Source organism: Zeus faber (assembly GCF_960531495.2).
Source record: "Zeus faber genome assembly, chromosome: 20".
Classification (NCBI taxonomy): domain Eukaryota; kingdom Metazoa; phylum Chordata; class Actinopteri; order Zeiformes; family Zeidae; genus Zeus; species Zeus faber.
In genome coordinates this window covers 14,177,591-14,194,059 of record NC_137207.1, presented here as the reverse complement: position 1 = coordinate 14,194,059, position 16,469 = coordinate 14,177,591, and the positions used below count along the sequence as shown (strand labels likewise).

At 44.0% G+C, this 16,469-nt stretch overlaps 1 protein-coding gene across 1 annotated transcript in view; it reads left to right on the top strand.

The window, feature by feature from the left end:
- The window catches only part of LOC307245437 (wings apart-like protein homolog), a 38,605-nt gene extending 25,384 nt beyond the window's left edge, over nt 1-13,221 (top strand). Inside the window, exons 11-20 of the mRNA XM_080021007.1 lie at nt 1,566-1,677; nt 2,238-2,335; nt 3,716-3,792; nt 6,504-6,676; nt 7,851-7,966; nt 9,142-9,306; nt 9,448-9,661; nt 11,013-11,101; nt 12,375-12,470; nt 13,117-13,221. Of these exons, the coding sequence (XP_079877133.1) occupies nt 1,566-1,677; nt 2,238-2,335; nt 3,716-3,792; nt 6,504-6,676; nt 7,851-7,966; nt 9,142-9,306; nt 9,448-9,661; nt 11,013-11,101; nt 12,375-12,470; nt 13,117-13,182 (1,206 nt within the window). The 3' untranslated portion in view covers nt 13,183-13,221. The remainder of the gene's footprint in view (nt 1-1,565; nt 1,678-2,237; nt 2,336-3,715; nt 3,793-6,503; nt 6,677-7,850; nt 7,967-9,141; nt 9,307-9,447; nt 9,662-11,012; nt 11,102-12,374; nt 12,471-13,116) is intronic.
- Nucleotides 13,222-16,469: the final 3,248 nt, after the last annotated feature.

Below are 16,469 nucleotides of genomic sequence, written 5' to 3'. Positions count from 1 at the left end.
TTTGATCGCAGGGCAGAGAGGACGAAAGGATGGGAAGTCCCTGATTTGAGCTAAGGTCGTGACGCCTGCTCTCTTTCAATTTTTCCTGGGGGTCAGCAAGGCATTTTTAGCTGAAAGATAAGTGATCTGGAACAAAACAAGGCAATGAGTCACCAATCGAGTTGCAAAATCAAATCTTACAAGTCAAGCTTTTTTTTTTTTTTTTTTTTTTTTAATTAGGGTTTCTGAATTCCCCCTTGGGGATTAATAATGTGTTATCTTATCTACCCAATGCAACCAATGTGATCATTAAATATCACAGTAATTATGCTGAAATCAAATACAAATATTTTTTTGGCCATGATATTGAGGACTAAAATATTATGATATAAGTGGGCTACAATGTTGTTAAACTTTCTGGTAGTTTGCCTAATTTATGTTGCAATTGTGATACTGCCACCATCGGAAAACATTAAACCTATGAACTCCAAAATGAAAAGGGCATCCTGTGTGATCCAAAGAAACCTCCCCAAAATAGCTTCAGCGGACACAAGGTTTTTACCTGCATCCACCAATGCAAAGAACCATAAAAACTTCTGAGCAAATAGTCATGTCTGCTTTGATCTCGTCTTTAGCTCGGACATCACATGATAAAACCGTCCAAAACTGTTCCACACACTTTATCTTGGTCTTGAAACCAGTCCTGCAGGAAGGGAGGGGGGGTAGTGTGTTTTCATCACAATACCAGTAAACATTGTAAATGGCTGTGGCAGTTTCGCCTACCACACGCCACCAAAGTGGTGCTGTCAGGGCCCTCCGGCACAGGCTCCTCTCTCTCGTGTGTGTGTGTGTGTGTGTGTGTGTGTGTGTGTGTGTGTGTGTGTGTGTGTGTGTGTGTGTGTGTGTGTGTGTGTGTGTGTGTGTGTGTGTGTGTGTGTGTGTGTGTGTGTGTGTGTGTGTGTGTGTGTGTGTGTGTGTGTGTGTGTGTGTTTTACCTGTTGCTGCTCGGAATGCAGCCACTCTGATCCTGGGCCCCGATTACCTAGACCCCGGACAGGTGTGGCTGCTCAAACCACACCATCCTCACACCTCAATGGCTATATAACACAGAACAGAAACCTGCACATTATGACATTTAGCTAAAGCTCTCACTGATGATGCCATACGTATCACGATACCGGGATCCGGGCTCAATAAATCATTGGGATACCGTCAATGCAGCAGGATACTACAGCATGTATGTTTAATTTAGCCTGAGCCGAGGTCTGTGATCCATAATTTTCGGAGATCGCCAGTGACCACACCTTTGTGAATCCTAAGCTTCTGTAGGTCATTAAATCTTTATTTGATATATGATCAGATTATATTTAAACCTTTAAGCGTTTGTCTGAAATTATTTACCTGCATATTTCTCTTTTTTCCCCAAATTGGTCAACTTCTTGCCCGTCAGTCTTAAATACTTGAGAGGCGAATTGTCCCTCATATATATAACTCCCCAGTTGTTTTTCGGAATTGTTAGCTTAGAATTGTGAATAGTTTGTACTTTTACTGGGTTAACTATATAGATGTGTTGTCTGTGTGTGCAGACGGGTCACCTCGCCATGGAAACCCTGCTGTCGCTGACCTCCAAGAGAGCAGGGGACTGGTTTAAAGAGGAGCTGCGGCTACTGGGAGGACTGGACCACATTGTGGATAAAGGTGTCGTACATGTTGAAGCGCAGGATCTCACAATACGATTTTGAGGCTCCTGATTCGATTCGCTTTTGATTCAATCCGATGTTGATGAGATGGCTCCCGATGCGATTCTGTATCGATATATTGACATTTTATACATCATGAGGATTGCTACAGGCTTTTCAGTTGTGCCATGTTATCTGCATTTCAAAAAGATTCCGCAGAACAAATTCAGTCCAATCCAGGAATTAAGTGTTTCAGTTCATTTGTGATATTTGATTTAAGCGGAAAATAGTTGCGTAACATCCAAGCAGTAGTTTTGAGATGACAATTTTCCCATCTATTCCGAAATTGAAACGATACAATTTAATCATGTGGTAGAATTGATAATTTTCTTTTATTTTATGTAGCTATTATAATTATTATTGTTCTTTTTTTAAACCCAGCCCACATTACTTACACAGTCAAAACAGTGAGAGGTTGGATGTTTTGTCACATTGTGAAGCCTTGATAAAGTGTAGTTGTGCTTGTCTGTCTTCATATTTTTTCATTTTCTCTTTCTCTCTGTGTCGTTCCCGACACAGTGAAAGAGTGCGTCGATAACCTGAGTCAGGAGGACGACAAGGAGAAGCTGGTGTCGTCTCTCTGGGGAGCAGAGAGGTGTCTACGGGTACTGGAGAGTGTAAGTTTGACACACACACAAAGTTATATTGGGACAAACTTATTTTATGTAAAGCTCAACACAAAATAATAGGGTTTCTGCGGCTCCATAAAAACTCTAAAATCCAATTATCGGAATTTTAAGGCCTTAAAATGTCTTCATTTTATTTATTTATTTGTTTGTTTGTTTGTTTTTTATTACATATTTTTTTCCCAATCCATCCGAGAGAACAACGCCATCCACAATAGATTAACTAGTGGACTCGTTCTCTGGTATTGCGTTAGAAGACGTGGACACGACTCTCTGCAAAGCAGGAAGTGATGCTGCGTGTACGGGAACTCGGAAAAACTGTAATTCGTGTCGGATACCACCACAAATATATTTCAGACCTATTGGACTATTTACCCTCATATCTTTCATACTCATTTACGTCCAGTATGGACGTGAAATAGGTCTTGCATTGCATCCATAATGGTCTTAAAAAGGTTTTCACTTGTGCTAACTTGCAAAGGTGTTAACTTGAACGTGTTGAAACCTGCAGAAACCCTGTATGTACACACAGGGTTCTACATGGAGGAACGGTGAGATACTGGCTTTGCAACAAGCGTCCAAACAAGTCCTTACTTTGAATTTGAACGATGTGTTGTTCGAGGGGACCTTTGTCTGCAAGTTAGAGTAATTACAACCATCTAGAATCCATTCAGACACACACACACACACACACACACACACACACACACACACACACACACACAGATGGGAGGCCAACTGCGATCGAAGCGGGTTTAGATGGCACAAGATCCAGACAACCACTTAGTCTAACTATTAGCCCCCATCGATAGCCTAAGCTCACCCTCCCAGACACACTGTGCTTTGGGGACAGAACGTCAAACTCGGATCCCCGGCCATTTAAGAGATATTTGTGCAGACAACCGCCGTGTGGCTGGAGATCTCCCGATATTAACTGTGCGTGTAGATGCTGAGCTGCTAAGCCAGTGTGTATTGATCTGCTGTGAGCACTAAGCCCCGCACGACTCTCCGAGGAGTCTTTGTTTCAAAAGCAACAAGAGTGAGAGAGGGGGGGGGGGGTGGTTTTTGGTGTTTACTCGACGCTTACGCAAACTGTTAAGACATTGTGACCGTCGACTGTTTTTCCCTGCCGCTCCCCTGAATGCATTTGACGTTAACATAACAGGGCCTGGTTGGAGGCTCTTGGCCACATGAAATGGAGTTGCGTCGTTCAGATATGGTTTTGATGCCAGTTGTATGTTCAAAAGTTGGTTCTTGCACTTTCCTCTGTGGTTGGAAATTGAAACAGTGACGAGGAAGAACATTATGTCTGCGGCAAATCAAGCATCCTTCCTCATCTGCGGTGGATTTTTCGTGTTTTTTATTTTTTAGGTAACAGTCCACAACCCAGAGAACCAGAGCTACCTGATCGCCTACAAAGACTCATCGCTCATCGGCTCCTCTGCTAAGTGAGTGTGCGGGCGTGTGCACACACACACACACACACACACACACACACACACACACACGCACCCACCTTCAGCTCACAGACCCTGTACGTGTCAGGAATAGCAGTCGGCAATTGAGTCTCTACTTGGGAATTCCTGTGTTTTGTTGGTCTCAGTTCTCTGTCTTGTGCGTGTAAACAAGTGTGTGTTGGTCTTGGTTTCAGTGTCGGCATGCCCCTATTACCTCATTTTAACGTGTGTGTGTGTGTTACGTGGCACTCCCTTAAATACTGTGCTCTAACAATTCTGACTATGTGATGTCGTTGTTTAGGGAGTGTCTTCACATTTTCCTGTGTACAGGGGCCTGTAAAGCCTGCTGAGGCCATAGCGGTGATGAAGGGCTGTGCTTATGTAATCTGACTTGGCTGAATAGTGAAACCCCTCTTGATTTCTATCCGCCAGGGTTTTGTTGCCCTGTTTCCGGGCTCCAACACCCTGCCAGTCATGTATCTGACCCCTTGAACCCCCGACCTTGGCCCCTGGAGCGAGTCAGCCATGGACCTGATCTGACCTTGGACCTCGTGCTCCCTCTGTCCTTCCGTCTCGGCCTCGCACCTCTTGCCCTTTTTCCCCTCCCTGCTTTGTTTCTCCTTCTCGCCTCTCCTCATGTGTGCCCATAGATTAACTAGGCGGTCGCACTGCAGCGTGTAGTTTGGTGGAACTTGTTTTTTGGGGCGGGGGTGGGGGCGGGCTGGCCAACTATTTAAGGACACTCTTATCTTCACCCATATTTAAAACTGTGAAAGAAAATTACGCGTTGAACAATTGTGTTTTAAGGTTTTTCCACCAAAAAAACACAGTAAATTACTTAGTGGCATCTCTACCCTCATAGAAAATGCACAAATAAACATAAATGGAGTGGAGGAAATCTACAATTACTTACAATAAAGAATCCTAATATTTAATAAAAATTACAATGCTTACAAAATCATAAAAGAACTTTAACCCTTATGTCGAATAAGAGTAGCCTTTCCCCTTTCAATCCCTACTCCTACTACCACACACACACACACACACACACACACACACACACACACACACACACGCTCGCTCCTGTAGCCCTGTCTTCCCCCAGTAATGTCATTAGTGTGGCCTGCTGAAGTAAAAGATCCCCCTCACTGCTCAGCTCTCCTGTTTTCCCCACCACCACCACCACCCAGTGACCCCCTCGTAGCCCCTGCGGGGGTCTGGACGGAGGAGAGGACCGGAGAGCAGGGCTGCGCTGTATGGGTCAACAAAGAGCTGCTGTTTGGGTCCATGACACAGGGCTTAGTATCAGACCTTCAGCTGTCCTCCGGGTTAATGCAATTAGTCCCGAAACCCCAAGGGTTAGTGCGCTGCCTTCACCGCCACCTAGACACACACACACACACACACACACACACTCTCTTTTTAGGAATCTTTCTCATGTTTTGCATATGGCACTTAAATTTACTCTTGCACTGAACATACTCTAACGTGTACTATACTTCTGTAGGTGTCTCTAATTCTACTTTACATACTTGCAATTGCTGATTTGTTGAAACTCACCGCCCGCCCGCCCCTTGTGTTCTTCCCCCTCTCTTGCTACGCTTCAGCTGCTCGCTGAGGTTATTCAATTAGCCCAAAACCACAGGGTTAGCTAGTGAGCCACACACACACACCGGGTCTCTCTCTCTCTCTCTCTCTCTCTCTCCCTCTCTCTCCCTCTCTCTCTCCTGTCTTTCTCCCGCTTTCTGTTTCACTGTTTGTCTTTGTGTCCCCCTCTCTTCCTCCCTTCATCCTGGAGGCCGGACTTCTCTGTGTTCTGTCACTGATGACCTCTCATTAGCGCTAATCTAGTTATTTACAAGGACACCATGAGGATGCTGACCTGTGTGTGTGTGTGTGTGTGTGTGTGTGTGTGTGTGTGCGCACTTGTCCGTCTCTTTGTGGGTCTCTGTCTCATTTGGTGCTTATGGACAAGTTGAACGTCCCCTGAATACTGCACTGTGTTAGGATCAAGTGGGGGGAAAAAAAAAAATCCTGGCTTCTCAGCTTCGGTTCAGCTGAAGGCCGTTACTGTGGGACGGTCACTTGTGACTGTGGAGGTCATACCAGAACTGGCATCGCTCCCATGTCCGGCTGACATAGTGTGTGTGTGTGTGTGTGTGTGTCAGAAACCGGTGTCTGCGGGTCCTTAGAAAGTGAAATTAATGTTCCTCTGCCCCATAGTGCATGTATCTGATGGTATAAATAATTTGCTGCACCCAATACTTGAGAGGAGCTTTGTCCAAAAATCTGTCTGAAAATTTGTCTCAATAAGATTCTCCCAATTCCCAAAATCTGATGTAGCCATATCAATACAAACAAAAAAACGTATTTTTGATGTTTTTTGAAAAACACAGGGTTGTTTGGCGTCCCAAATAGAGGAAGTTGGCTGTATGTCAATAGACAATTATGAACAATTTTGGAGGTATAAATCTAATCAGAGATGTCTACAGTATATATCTGATTATTCAAAATCCATGTTAAATAATCCAGAGTCACGCGGAACTGTGTGGGCAACATTCAGACATGTTGTTTTGCCTATTGCCGGTTGTATTTCCATGTCAAAATTGGCTACTACAAAGCTGCGTTTATGTAGAAGTTTTTGACCAAATCCTTACATGTCACCCACCCACCCACCCACTCACCCACCCACCCGCCTCCAGGGCTCTGTGGAGGTGCGAGGAGATGATCCAGCGCTACAGCCGGGAGTTGAGCAGCATGGTGTGCTCGGACGGCACCGCGCTGCCCTTCTGCTCCAACAGCAATGTGGGCAAGGCTGTGGAGGACTGCATGAGGGCCATCATCGGAGCGCTGCTCAACCTGACGCACGACAACGGTGGGTGGGACACACACACACACGCGCGCGCACACACACACACACACACACTCACTATGTCCCTTTCTAGGCAAGTTGCAGAACCTTTATAAACCAAATAGCTCTACATTTGTGTTTATTTTTAGGTTGGATACATCAATATATGCATTTACTGGTGTCATCCCATCCCTTCATTGTAGTACGTACTTGTTGGTTACGTTTTTTTCTGGTTGAAAATTTTTTAAATGCTCTGATTTGTCTTCACATATACGGTAGCACCTCAACATACATTCAAATATAATACTTTATTGGATTGTCACTGTACAAACAAGAGCAACTTAATAATTACGTAGAATCATTTATAATTTCCACCTATACCAAACACCTCACCTGTGCATAGAGTTGCATTTGTACAGTATATTCCGTATATTTTTTATGTATTTGACTATTTCTATTTCATATTTTTCTGCAATTTTGAAGAATCCTCGCTCCTGGTTTCAGTTTTTGGCTTTTTGAGTCCCAAGTTAGGTCACTGACATCATCAATGATGACAATGACATTGATATTTAGCCATCAGTAGAGTCCTGTAAAAGTGAACATGTATCGGTGGCGACACACACACACACACACACACACACACATTGTGTTTAGAGAGAAGAGAAATGCATGACATCTATCACAACTCTGCTAAATTTTGCTTTAATCCACCAGTCACCAGGATGAATGTTGTAACACAGGGAGATTAAATATGATACACCCGCACACAGATGCTGTGATTTACTTAATGATTATGATTTGCACATTTTAAATCCACGACATGAGGTAATGAATATGATTTATACCCATAACAAAATTTATCCCGTGCATAGCATTGCATTTTGTATATTTGACTATTTTCTATTTTCCATTTTTTGTATTTTTGCTATTTGTATATATTTAAAACATTTTATTTTTTTTTTTTTCTCACATTTTTTCAGACAGGTAAGGTTTGAAAATATATATAAATACTAATAATATTGCTAATTGTCTGTAGAGAAATGCACCAAAATTCACCATGACAAATTCCTAGTTTATGTAAGCGTGCCTGGCGGATTAAACAGATTCCGATACAAGCCGTTACGTAAAAAAGCTGTTAGAGAAGAATTGGTTGAGAGTTATCGAGTCTGCCGCTCACTGCCTTTTGTGCTTTCTACAGAGTGGGGCAGTACAAAGACAGGAGAGCAGGAGGGTCTGATAGCTACCGCTCTGAACTGCGTTCTCAGAGTTCCTCAGTATCTTCCCCAGGAACAGAGATTTGACATCAGAGTGCTGGTAAGTAGAGCCCAGAAACAAACACAAACACACACACACACACACACACACACACACACACACACACACTCAATGCATTGATGTGATCTTCATACTTTGTAATGCTTGCGAGGCACCAGAGAGTAGCTGTCGTACTTTGCATTTCACAAATGTTGTATCGTCCTCTATGGGAACGAATATGTAACAAAACGAATGAATGAAAACAGAAAACAAATCTTGCCCTCGAGTGAACCACCGTTGCAATGTTTTTTTTTTTTTTTTTTCCACAGCTCTTAGCATTTAAGGCTATTGAAGTTTTTTGGTATATTGCAAGAGGTTTCTAGAAAACTTTCTTGTGAAATATTTATTTTTCCCAAAAACCTCCACGAATAAACCACGGCTGCAACTGAAAATTCCCACTGTAGTTTAAATAAATAACACAAATGAAATGCAATCTGAGGCAATGGAGTGAGAGGAACCGCTTCAAATGGAAACCTACTGGATCTGTGCTGAAGGCTCCTCACTATCCAGGCCTAAATGGAGAAATATATGTATTTTAAAAAAAATAATACTAATACTATGTCTGTTCGTACTGTCTAGTCTTCAATTGGGTGATAATCATAAGTAAATCCTGCTACGCCCTTTATATGGCAACACGTAGGTCACCAGCAGCTTTTAATGTACTAATTTCCAGGTTTTAATAAAGGCATTTTATTATCATATTTCTTTGAACAACATAAGTATTTTGGAGACCTTGAGTTGTTCTAATAACTCTATATAATTGGGCCTTATCTTTTCAATCACACCTGCCTCAGTCTTGGGTTAAACATTCTAATTTCCAGAAGGAAGATGAGCGCTAATCCAGGTCTAAGTGAAGGCTTGAATTAAAGGTTTGGATTAATGGCCGTGGGCATCCAGGTTGACCTTGACAGCAGACAAAATGTATTATCTGGACCAGCCCCGAGACCAGACGGAAGGAGCTGACTCGTCCTTCATGACCTCAGTCTAGGACTCCCTAGTCTTAAGAACAAATTCATCTTAAATCAAACGTCTCAGAACGGCATTCTTTAAAATGGATGTATTGAAGTTGCTTTAGCGTAGTCCTGGTTTTCGATCAAACCCTGTCTGCGAAACCGCCCCATCGCGTCATAACCCAACACACACAGACTCAACGGTCGTGCCCGTGTGGTCCTCAGGGTCTGGGTCTGCTGATCAACCTGGTGGAGTACAGTGCCAGGAACAAGCACTGTCTGGTGGAGATGGAGGGAGGCCAGGGTCCCTGCGAAGCCACCGTCCTGGGCTCACCGCTCCCAGACTTCACCAGCGGCAGCTCCCTTAGCTCCATCGCGGCGCTAGTACAGGTTGGCACTTTTGAGTTCTCCCTACGGTTGGGCCGGGTGGCACTGGCGGAAGCAAATTGGGCCGCGGGCAAACCAGAATATGCCGTTTTTGGTCAAGGCATTGCAACGTGTCGCTGATCTCCGTCGTTCGGCCCTTTTCAGTTCTTCCTCCAGCGAGAGCGCGCCGCCATCGCCGCCGAGGCCCAGACCGATGACCTCATCAAGGAGGCGCCCAAACCGGCGCTGGATCAGAGCGGCGAGTGGCAGGACTCCGGCGGCGAGATCCAGTGGGTCGCCAACGACAACGCCACAGAGAAGCCGGAGGAAGACAAGAAGAAGAAGGAAGAGGAGGATGAGGAACTAGACCTTAACAAAGGTACATTGTGTTTTTTTTGTGGTGGGATGTCTGTTCAAAAGTTGGAATTGACTGACTGTAGGCTTCCTGGTTGATGCTGTTATTAATCTGGCTTATTAGTTAGAAATATTGGCAGAGAACAACATTCAACGCAGATAGAAAACATAGATTTCAGTGTAAAAATCGCGGCTCCTCCTTACAGCCCTGGTATAAACACGTGGTCTCATGCGGCTCCAGAAGGTTCAACATGAATACAGTGTTGATGTCAAGGTCAGGATAATGCTATGTATTCGGCCTAGTCAGGACAAATAAGAAAACAAAATGAATAGTTTCGTGAAAAATGTCGAAATGATATGCCGTGGCTTAGGGGTGTCAAACGGTAGTTCGATATTCAAATCGTTTTCGAATTGGGGGGAAGGGATAAAAATGACGCTCGAATCTGAAAATGAACATGTCGAAGAAAGGACGGTCCGGCTTTATACTCGTTCAATTAAAAAAAGGTTTAAAAAGAAAAACCAAAACAAACAGACGCAGCGTTCTGGAAGCATCCAGACTCTACATGTGTTCTGGGCTCTGCCAGCAGCGCACTGGGGCCCGCGATTGGACGATTGAATATTTGCACAACCGCCCAAGCCTAACGCATAAAAACAGCCAGAAAGTTGGTCAAATTTTAACATTTTAAAAATTGTAATAGATATTACAATATACTCAAACGCATGCATTTGTTCAGAGGGAATGTTCAAATGTGATTTTAGGCCAATGTTGGCAGCGTGGCTTGAGTTGGTAAATGTTTTATGTGGCATTAAAACCACTGTGGAACCATTGTGTTCTCTGGAGATACTGTGACACTTCAGTGATATTTCCATCCTGATATTTATCTTATTTCTTCAGTTACAGTGACTAAATAAATAAATAAAAGTGAAATGATTAAACACAGGGATTTACAACAAGAACCAATATGAACAAAATGACTGATGTACGAAAGTATGTATATGTATGTGACGAATAAACCTCTTGAATCTTGGTGTTCAGCCCCTGTCAGTCTTCTAGCCATTAGATATTTAGTAACTGTCAATACGAGCTACACTCCAATTCATTGGAGTTCGATTAATCATATGAAATGAAAAAAGTCAATTATTCGGCTTGATCAGCTTTTATTTTATGAAGGGGGGAGGAAAAAAAAAAAAAAAGATCTGCAGTCTTCCCTTAAATGCTGTTTATAGTAAGCAGTGGTTTGGCAACGTTTTGGCATTTTAAACCCAGGCTGTCCTCTGGGGAGGATGTGTTTATCATTTTGTCAGCATAACTTCTCCCCCTCCTCTCATCTTCATCATCTTCTTCATCTGCATCCTCTTCATCTTCTCTCCTGCAGCTCTGCAGCACGCAGGGAAGCACATGGAGGACAGCATCGTGGCCTCCTACACGGCACTGCTGCTGGGTTGTCTCTGCCAGGGGAGCCCGGTAAGACACACACACACACACTAAAAGATGTACAGACTCGAGTGTCTGTACGCTGGTAAATGTTTTATCTTAAATCCAGTGACAGAGCGACAAAAAGAGCTATAAAGAGCGACAATAAAGAGCTAAAAAGACTGTAACTCGGGCAGGGTGCGTGTTGCGACTTAAAACACCCTTTTTCTAAACCTGACCCATGTTTTGAGAGTGAGTTGGCGAGAACGTGTCAAACACGTTTCACAATCCGCACACATCTTTTAGCGATGCACGCGCACGGCTCTTTGACAGTGTGCGCCGCCTCACAGCTGGGATGGCGCGCCTCTCTGACTGGTGATTGAAAGGTCGGAACTTGAAGCCTTGATTCCCTGACGCTGCTTGTTTTGATTGGCTTTTCCGTGGCCGTTCCGTGTCAAACGTTACCCCACTCCTCATCGGTCTCGGAAGGACATATCGGCGACGCGCGAGGCTTTTCCGAGCGAGAGCCCCGGCGCCGACAAAATCGTCAACGAGTGTCCACGAACCGGCCCGCATCCGGTCGGACAGCCCAAACACGCGGCCAGCTCAAAAGAAAATCAATCCCCGCTTTTCCTCCCTGGAAAGAGGCACGGGCTCGGTATTAAAGGGAAATATTAAGGGGGGTGCGCGATTAAATGACCCTACTCTAATACTACCCTCGCTAGTATTAGATTATTATTTTATTCATGTACACATTTAAATGACATATTGACGTAATTTGCACTGAAATGTGGCGTACCACATATCATATTCCCGGCGTCGGGGCCCCCTCGTTGGGGACCCCTCTTCGGGCGCATTTCCTCGGGCCGGGGACTCGCTGTGCGGGCGAGCTATTCACTACGCGCCACCGGCCCGCCTCCACGGCTGGATCTTCCGCAGTACAGGTGCGAATCTTCGGTTAAAACATTAGCTTTCGACTTTGACCCCGTTGCAGCTTGATAACGACGAATCGCGCTGCTTACAAAAAAAAAAGCGGCGGCGGCGGCTCTACGAGACGTCTCAGCAGCCTTCCGGGGTCCTGGCGCTCGCCGCCCTCCTCTCGGTGGCGGAATTCATCACGGCCGTAATGGCGCCCCTTCAACAGTAATGGATGCTGGAGCTTGAAGGGCTTCGGTTGTGATTAGGTCTTTAATGATGTGAAGGCCGCGCTCATAACTTTTCTGTCTCTTATCTCTTCTTACTTTCTCACCTTGGCGACCACCACCCCCTTTTTTTTTTTTTTTTTTTTTTGGGGGGGCTGCCCTCGCTTTCTATCTCGGCGCAGATGAATGTGACTACTGTGAGAGAGAACCTGCCCAAAGGAGACTTCTCCATCATGACGGAGATGCTCAAAAAGTTCCTCAACTTCATGAACCTCACGGTGAGTAGCTCGCGCCGCGGCCACCGGCGCCGCGCCGCGCTCCTCCCTCTCTCCTTTGATGTTGGAATGCGGTGTCGCCGGGAACGCTGGTGCAGTTGGCACCTGAATAATTAACGCGTATATCATCAAGGAGGTCTGAGATGTTTTCAAGACACGTCTGCCCTCCCGACGCTAAACCTCAAACAAACACTGAATCTCTGTACCTGCAGAACCAGAAATGTATTTCATTTCTTTCTCAAACCCAGTGGCTTTTTTTTTTTTTTTTTAATTTGGAACAAAACAACTACAAATTGGATCTGGTGTATTATTTAAAAAGTAGTTATGTGATCTTAAATCAAAAGTCGCCACCTGGGAAAGAGTCGGGTCTGCCATAACTATTCTGAAACTCCGTGGCAATCGCATTGGGGGGTGTGTGTGTGTTGTAAGGTTTTGAGAGTGTGTGGTAACTGACCTCTTCCCCCGCGCTCTCTTCACTTCTCTCTCATTATTAAATTTTTTATTTTATTTTTTTTACTTTCCTGCTATCTCGTATGCTCTCTTGACCTCTTATTTTCTTTGCTCTCTCTCTCTCTGTCTCTCTCTCTCTCTCTCTCTGTCTCTGTCTCTCTCTCTCTCTCTCTCTCTCTCTCTCTCTCTCTCTCTACAGTGTGATGTTGGCACCCCAGGACAGAAGTCCATCTCCCGAGTCATTGACTATCTGGAGCACTGCTAGAGCGAGCCTGGTCTCTCTCTCTTTCTCTCTCTTGCTCACCCTCTCCTCTTTACACACACACACACACACACACACACACACACACACACACACACACACACACACACACACACACACACACACACACACACACACACATATATATATATATATATATATATATATATATATATATATATATATATATATATATATATATATATATATATATATATATATATACACACACACACACACACACATGCAAGCACACGTTCATCTTCACTGTCCACTCCATCATCACCATTACTTTGCAACGGTTTAGAGCACTGGCTGGCAGAAGACCTGAAGCACTGTTAGGACTTAACACACACACACGAACACACACGAACACACACACACACACACACACAAAATGATGTTGAAGTGACTGCTGAAGTCTGAGAATCAGACACAAGTCATTTTCCTGCACATCTGAAAAACCCACTGGAAAGGACACGGACGATGAAGCCGCTCTTTCAAAATAAAAGCCTCCTCATTGATTGACTGTTTTTTTTTTTCCGGCCCCCTAAAGGAAATTGTTGCTTCCAATGTCTTTAATTTAAGTTAATTTTATTTTTTATTGTATTGGTTTCTATGGTTAATGTTCAGGGTCATGTACTTATTTGTTCTGGATCTGTGATACTTAGCATTTCTTTTTTTTCATCCTTTGATTAGAATAATTATTGATATACCATGCCGCCCCGCCCGCCTTCCTTCTAAAAGGAATCCACAACCATCTTCACAGATGAGGTCTTGTTTTGGGTCGCGGTCTTCCTGTGGGGATCGCTCGCCATCTCATCGCACCTCCCCGTCGACCGCCCTCTTTGATTTACCGAGCGGATCGAAGTGCGCTGCCCCATTGTGCGCCGGGCCATCATCAAAGCCTCGGCTTCCCCCAACTTTAAGTTTTGTTTTGAAAAGCCCCCCCCCCCCCCAAAAAAAAACACGAATGCTTGGAAACCTAGGGGCAGGTGATTGACACTGCACTTCTCGCTTTGAAAACGCTACCGAGCCGAGGACCCCTGCTCCGCCAGCCGCTCCTCGTCGCTTCTCACACTGTCCTCTTGTTTTTTTTGGGGGTATTTTTTTTTTTTTTTTTTTTTTTAATCTGTCAGAAGGCGACAGGTGGAAGATTAGAAATGAACGTATTGATTTTCATCCGTCCTCTTTAAGGGGGGTAGAGCTCTTGTCAGAATCGCGGGTTTTTGGGTCGAATCGCCAAGAAAGTTGAGACGACGACAGTTGGGAGTTGTGGAGCAGAGCCCTTTGTTTATCGGGGCGAGGTGCAGAGTCCAAACGAAAGACATTTGTCATTGCTGGTTCTTTCATAGTAAGAGCGTGCCGCCTTTGCTTCACTCTACTACGTCCACTCTTGTTGATTACTCTTACAGCCAAGTCTTTAATGGATTGCTTCCCCTTGCAAGGCGCTCCTCCCTCTCCACCGCACTCCCAAGCCCATACTTACCACCTCGAAAAATTACCCCAGAAACAAGGGCGGATGTGTTGGAACCTGCAAAGGAAAATTAAATTGAGAACACTTGCAGCAATTTTTATTTTAAATTCTTTTTTTTTTTTTTTTTTTTTTTTTTTATGAAATCGAAGAAAACTTCTGAACAAAAATAAACCATTTTAGAAACTGGACCCTCTGTATTAAAAAAATAAATACAATGAAATATAGATGTTTGGGTAATCTGAAAGTATGTACCATTTTGGTTGTGTATTAAGTGATTTTGTTTTTGTTTAAGAGCGCACCATGCTTTTTGCCCCCATTTAATGACAGAAAATATTTTTAGGAACTGCGGATGTTTTCTCCCGTTGTCGGAAGAACTTGTACGAAATGCCACCCGACTTTTATTCTCCCCTCGTGTTTCTCCAACCATTCTGTCTTAAAACTTATTTTCGCAAATCCCCATGCGCACACGCGCACACACACACACACACACACACACACGCACACACACACACGCCCTCTCTTTTGGATACTTGCATTACAAGTCACCCTAATTTATTCCTTGTCCTATTTTGCCTGAATTTACCATTTTCTGTCTGACACACACCAAAAGACTTGGCAATGCTTCAGTCTGCTGTTTTAATAGAACTTGTACTTGACACACTCAAAGTTTACAAGAGCTTTATTCACAGATGTCTGGAAGAATGAATGGAACAAATGTGTAAATAGTTCCTGTAAATAGATTGCCTCTTGAGGAAACAAATCTAGACTTAAGTAAGACTCTACTTTTCTGAATCTGATTCTATTTTTTATTTTATACAGCCTTTTTCCCACTTGTGTGTCGTTTCAATGGACAGACAGAGAGGTTCCTAAAAATCCAACTGCAGGAAACATGTTCTTTGTACCGATTTCCAGAATGATGTCTTTGGTTACCTGTACATAATTTTAAAATGAATAAAAATTGCTACTTTCCGTACATCTGCGTTTTTTTTTTGTTTTCTTCTCGTGATATTTATTTATTGAGCTATTCAATTTGGGATTTTTTTTTTATTATTAAAACTAATGGTGTTATATTTATACCTGATAAGAGAATTACATGACGATACAAAGCCAACATGGACAAAAAATATTTTAAATATATATCTTTATGTACATACGTGGGAACATCAAGTGATGATTTATAAACTCAACCCTGTTCGGTTTCATGAAAAAATATAGTTGAGCTTTAAGTAGCCTCCGTAATAACTCAAATCCCACTAACCACTAATATCTCAGTTAACCACTATTCTACTCCCAACTCCCCAAAATGCTGGCTTTAGACTGCATCTTAATTGTAGTATTTGCTTGCATTTAAAAACGTGGAAATCAGAAAGGCAAAAAAATAGATTTCATCTTGCACCAAGGTGCTCTGCATCTCCATATTACAGACGGACAGAAAAAAAACATTCAACATTCACTTTTGTTTTTGTCCTTTGCACTTCATTTGGCACCATTAGTTCTCTCCCACATGCTCCCAGTACAGAGTCTCAGATCCTTCTGGTCCTCTGGGGCTCTGCAGGTGAGGTGACCCTTGAGGTGGCACCTCAAGTCCCCCGGGGCTCCCATGGGCCCTTGTGGTCCCTCTGAGTGGGCCCCCGCCTGCTCCTCATCCTGGAGCAGCTCACTGAGGGTGGCGATGTAGATCTGCGCCATCTGGAGGGTCTCTGACTTGGAGAGCTTCTTGTCGCTCTCCAGGTTGGGGATGACGCTGCGGAGGCGGTCGAAGGCCACGTTCAGCCCGAGCATCCTCCTCCTCTCCCGGGCGTTGGCGGCGAGG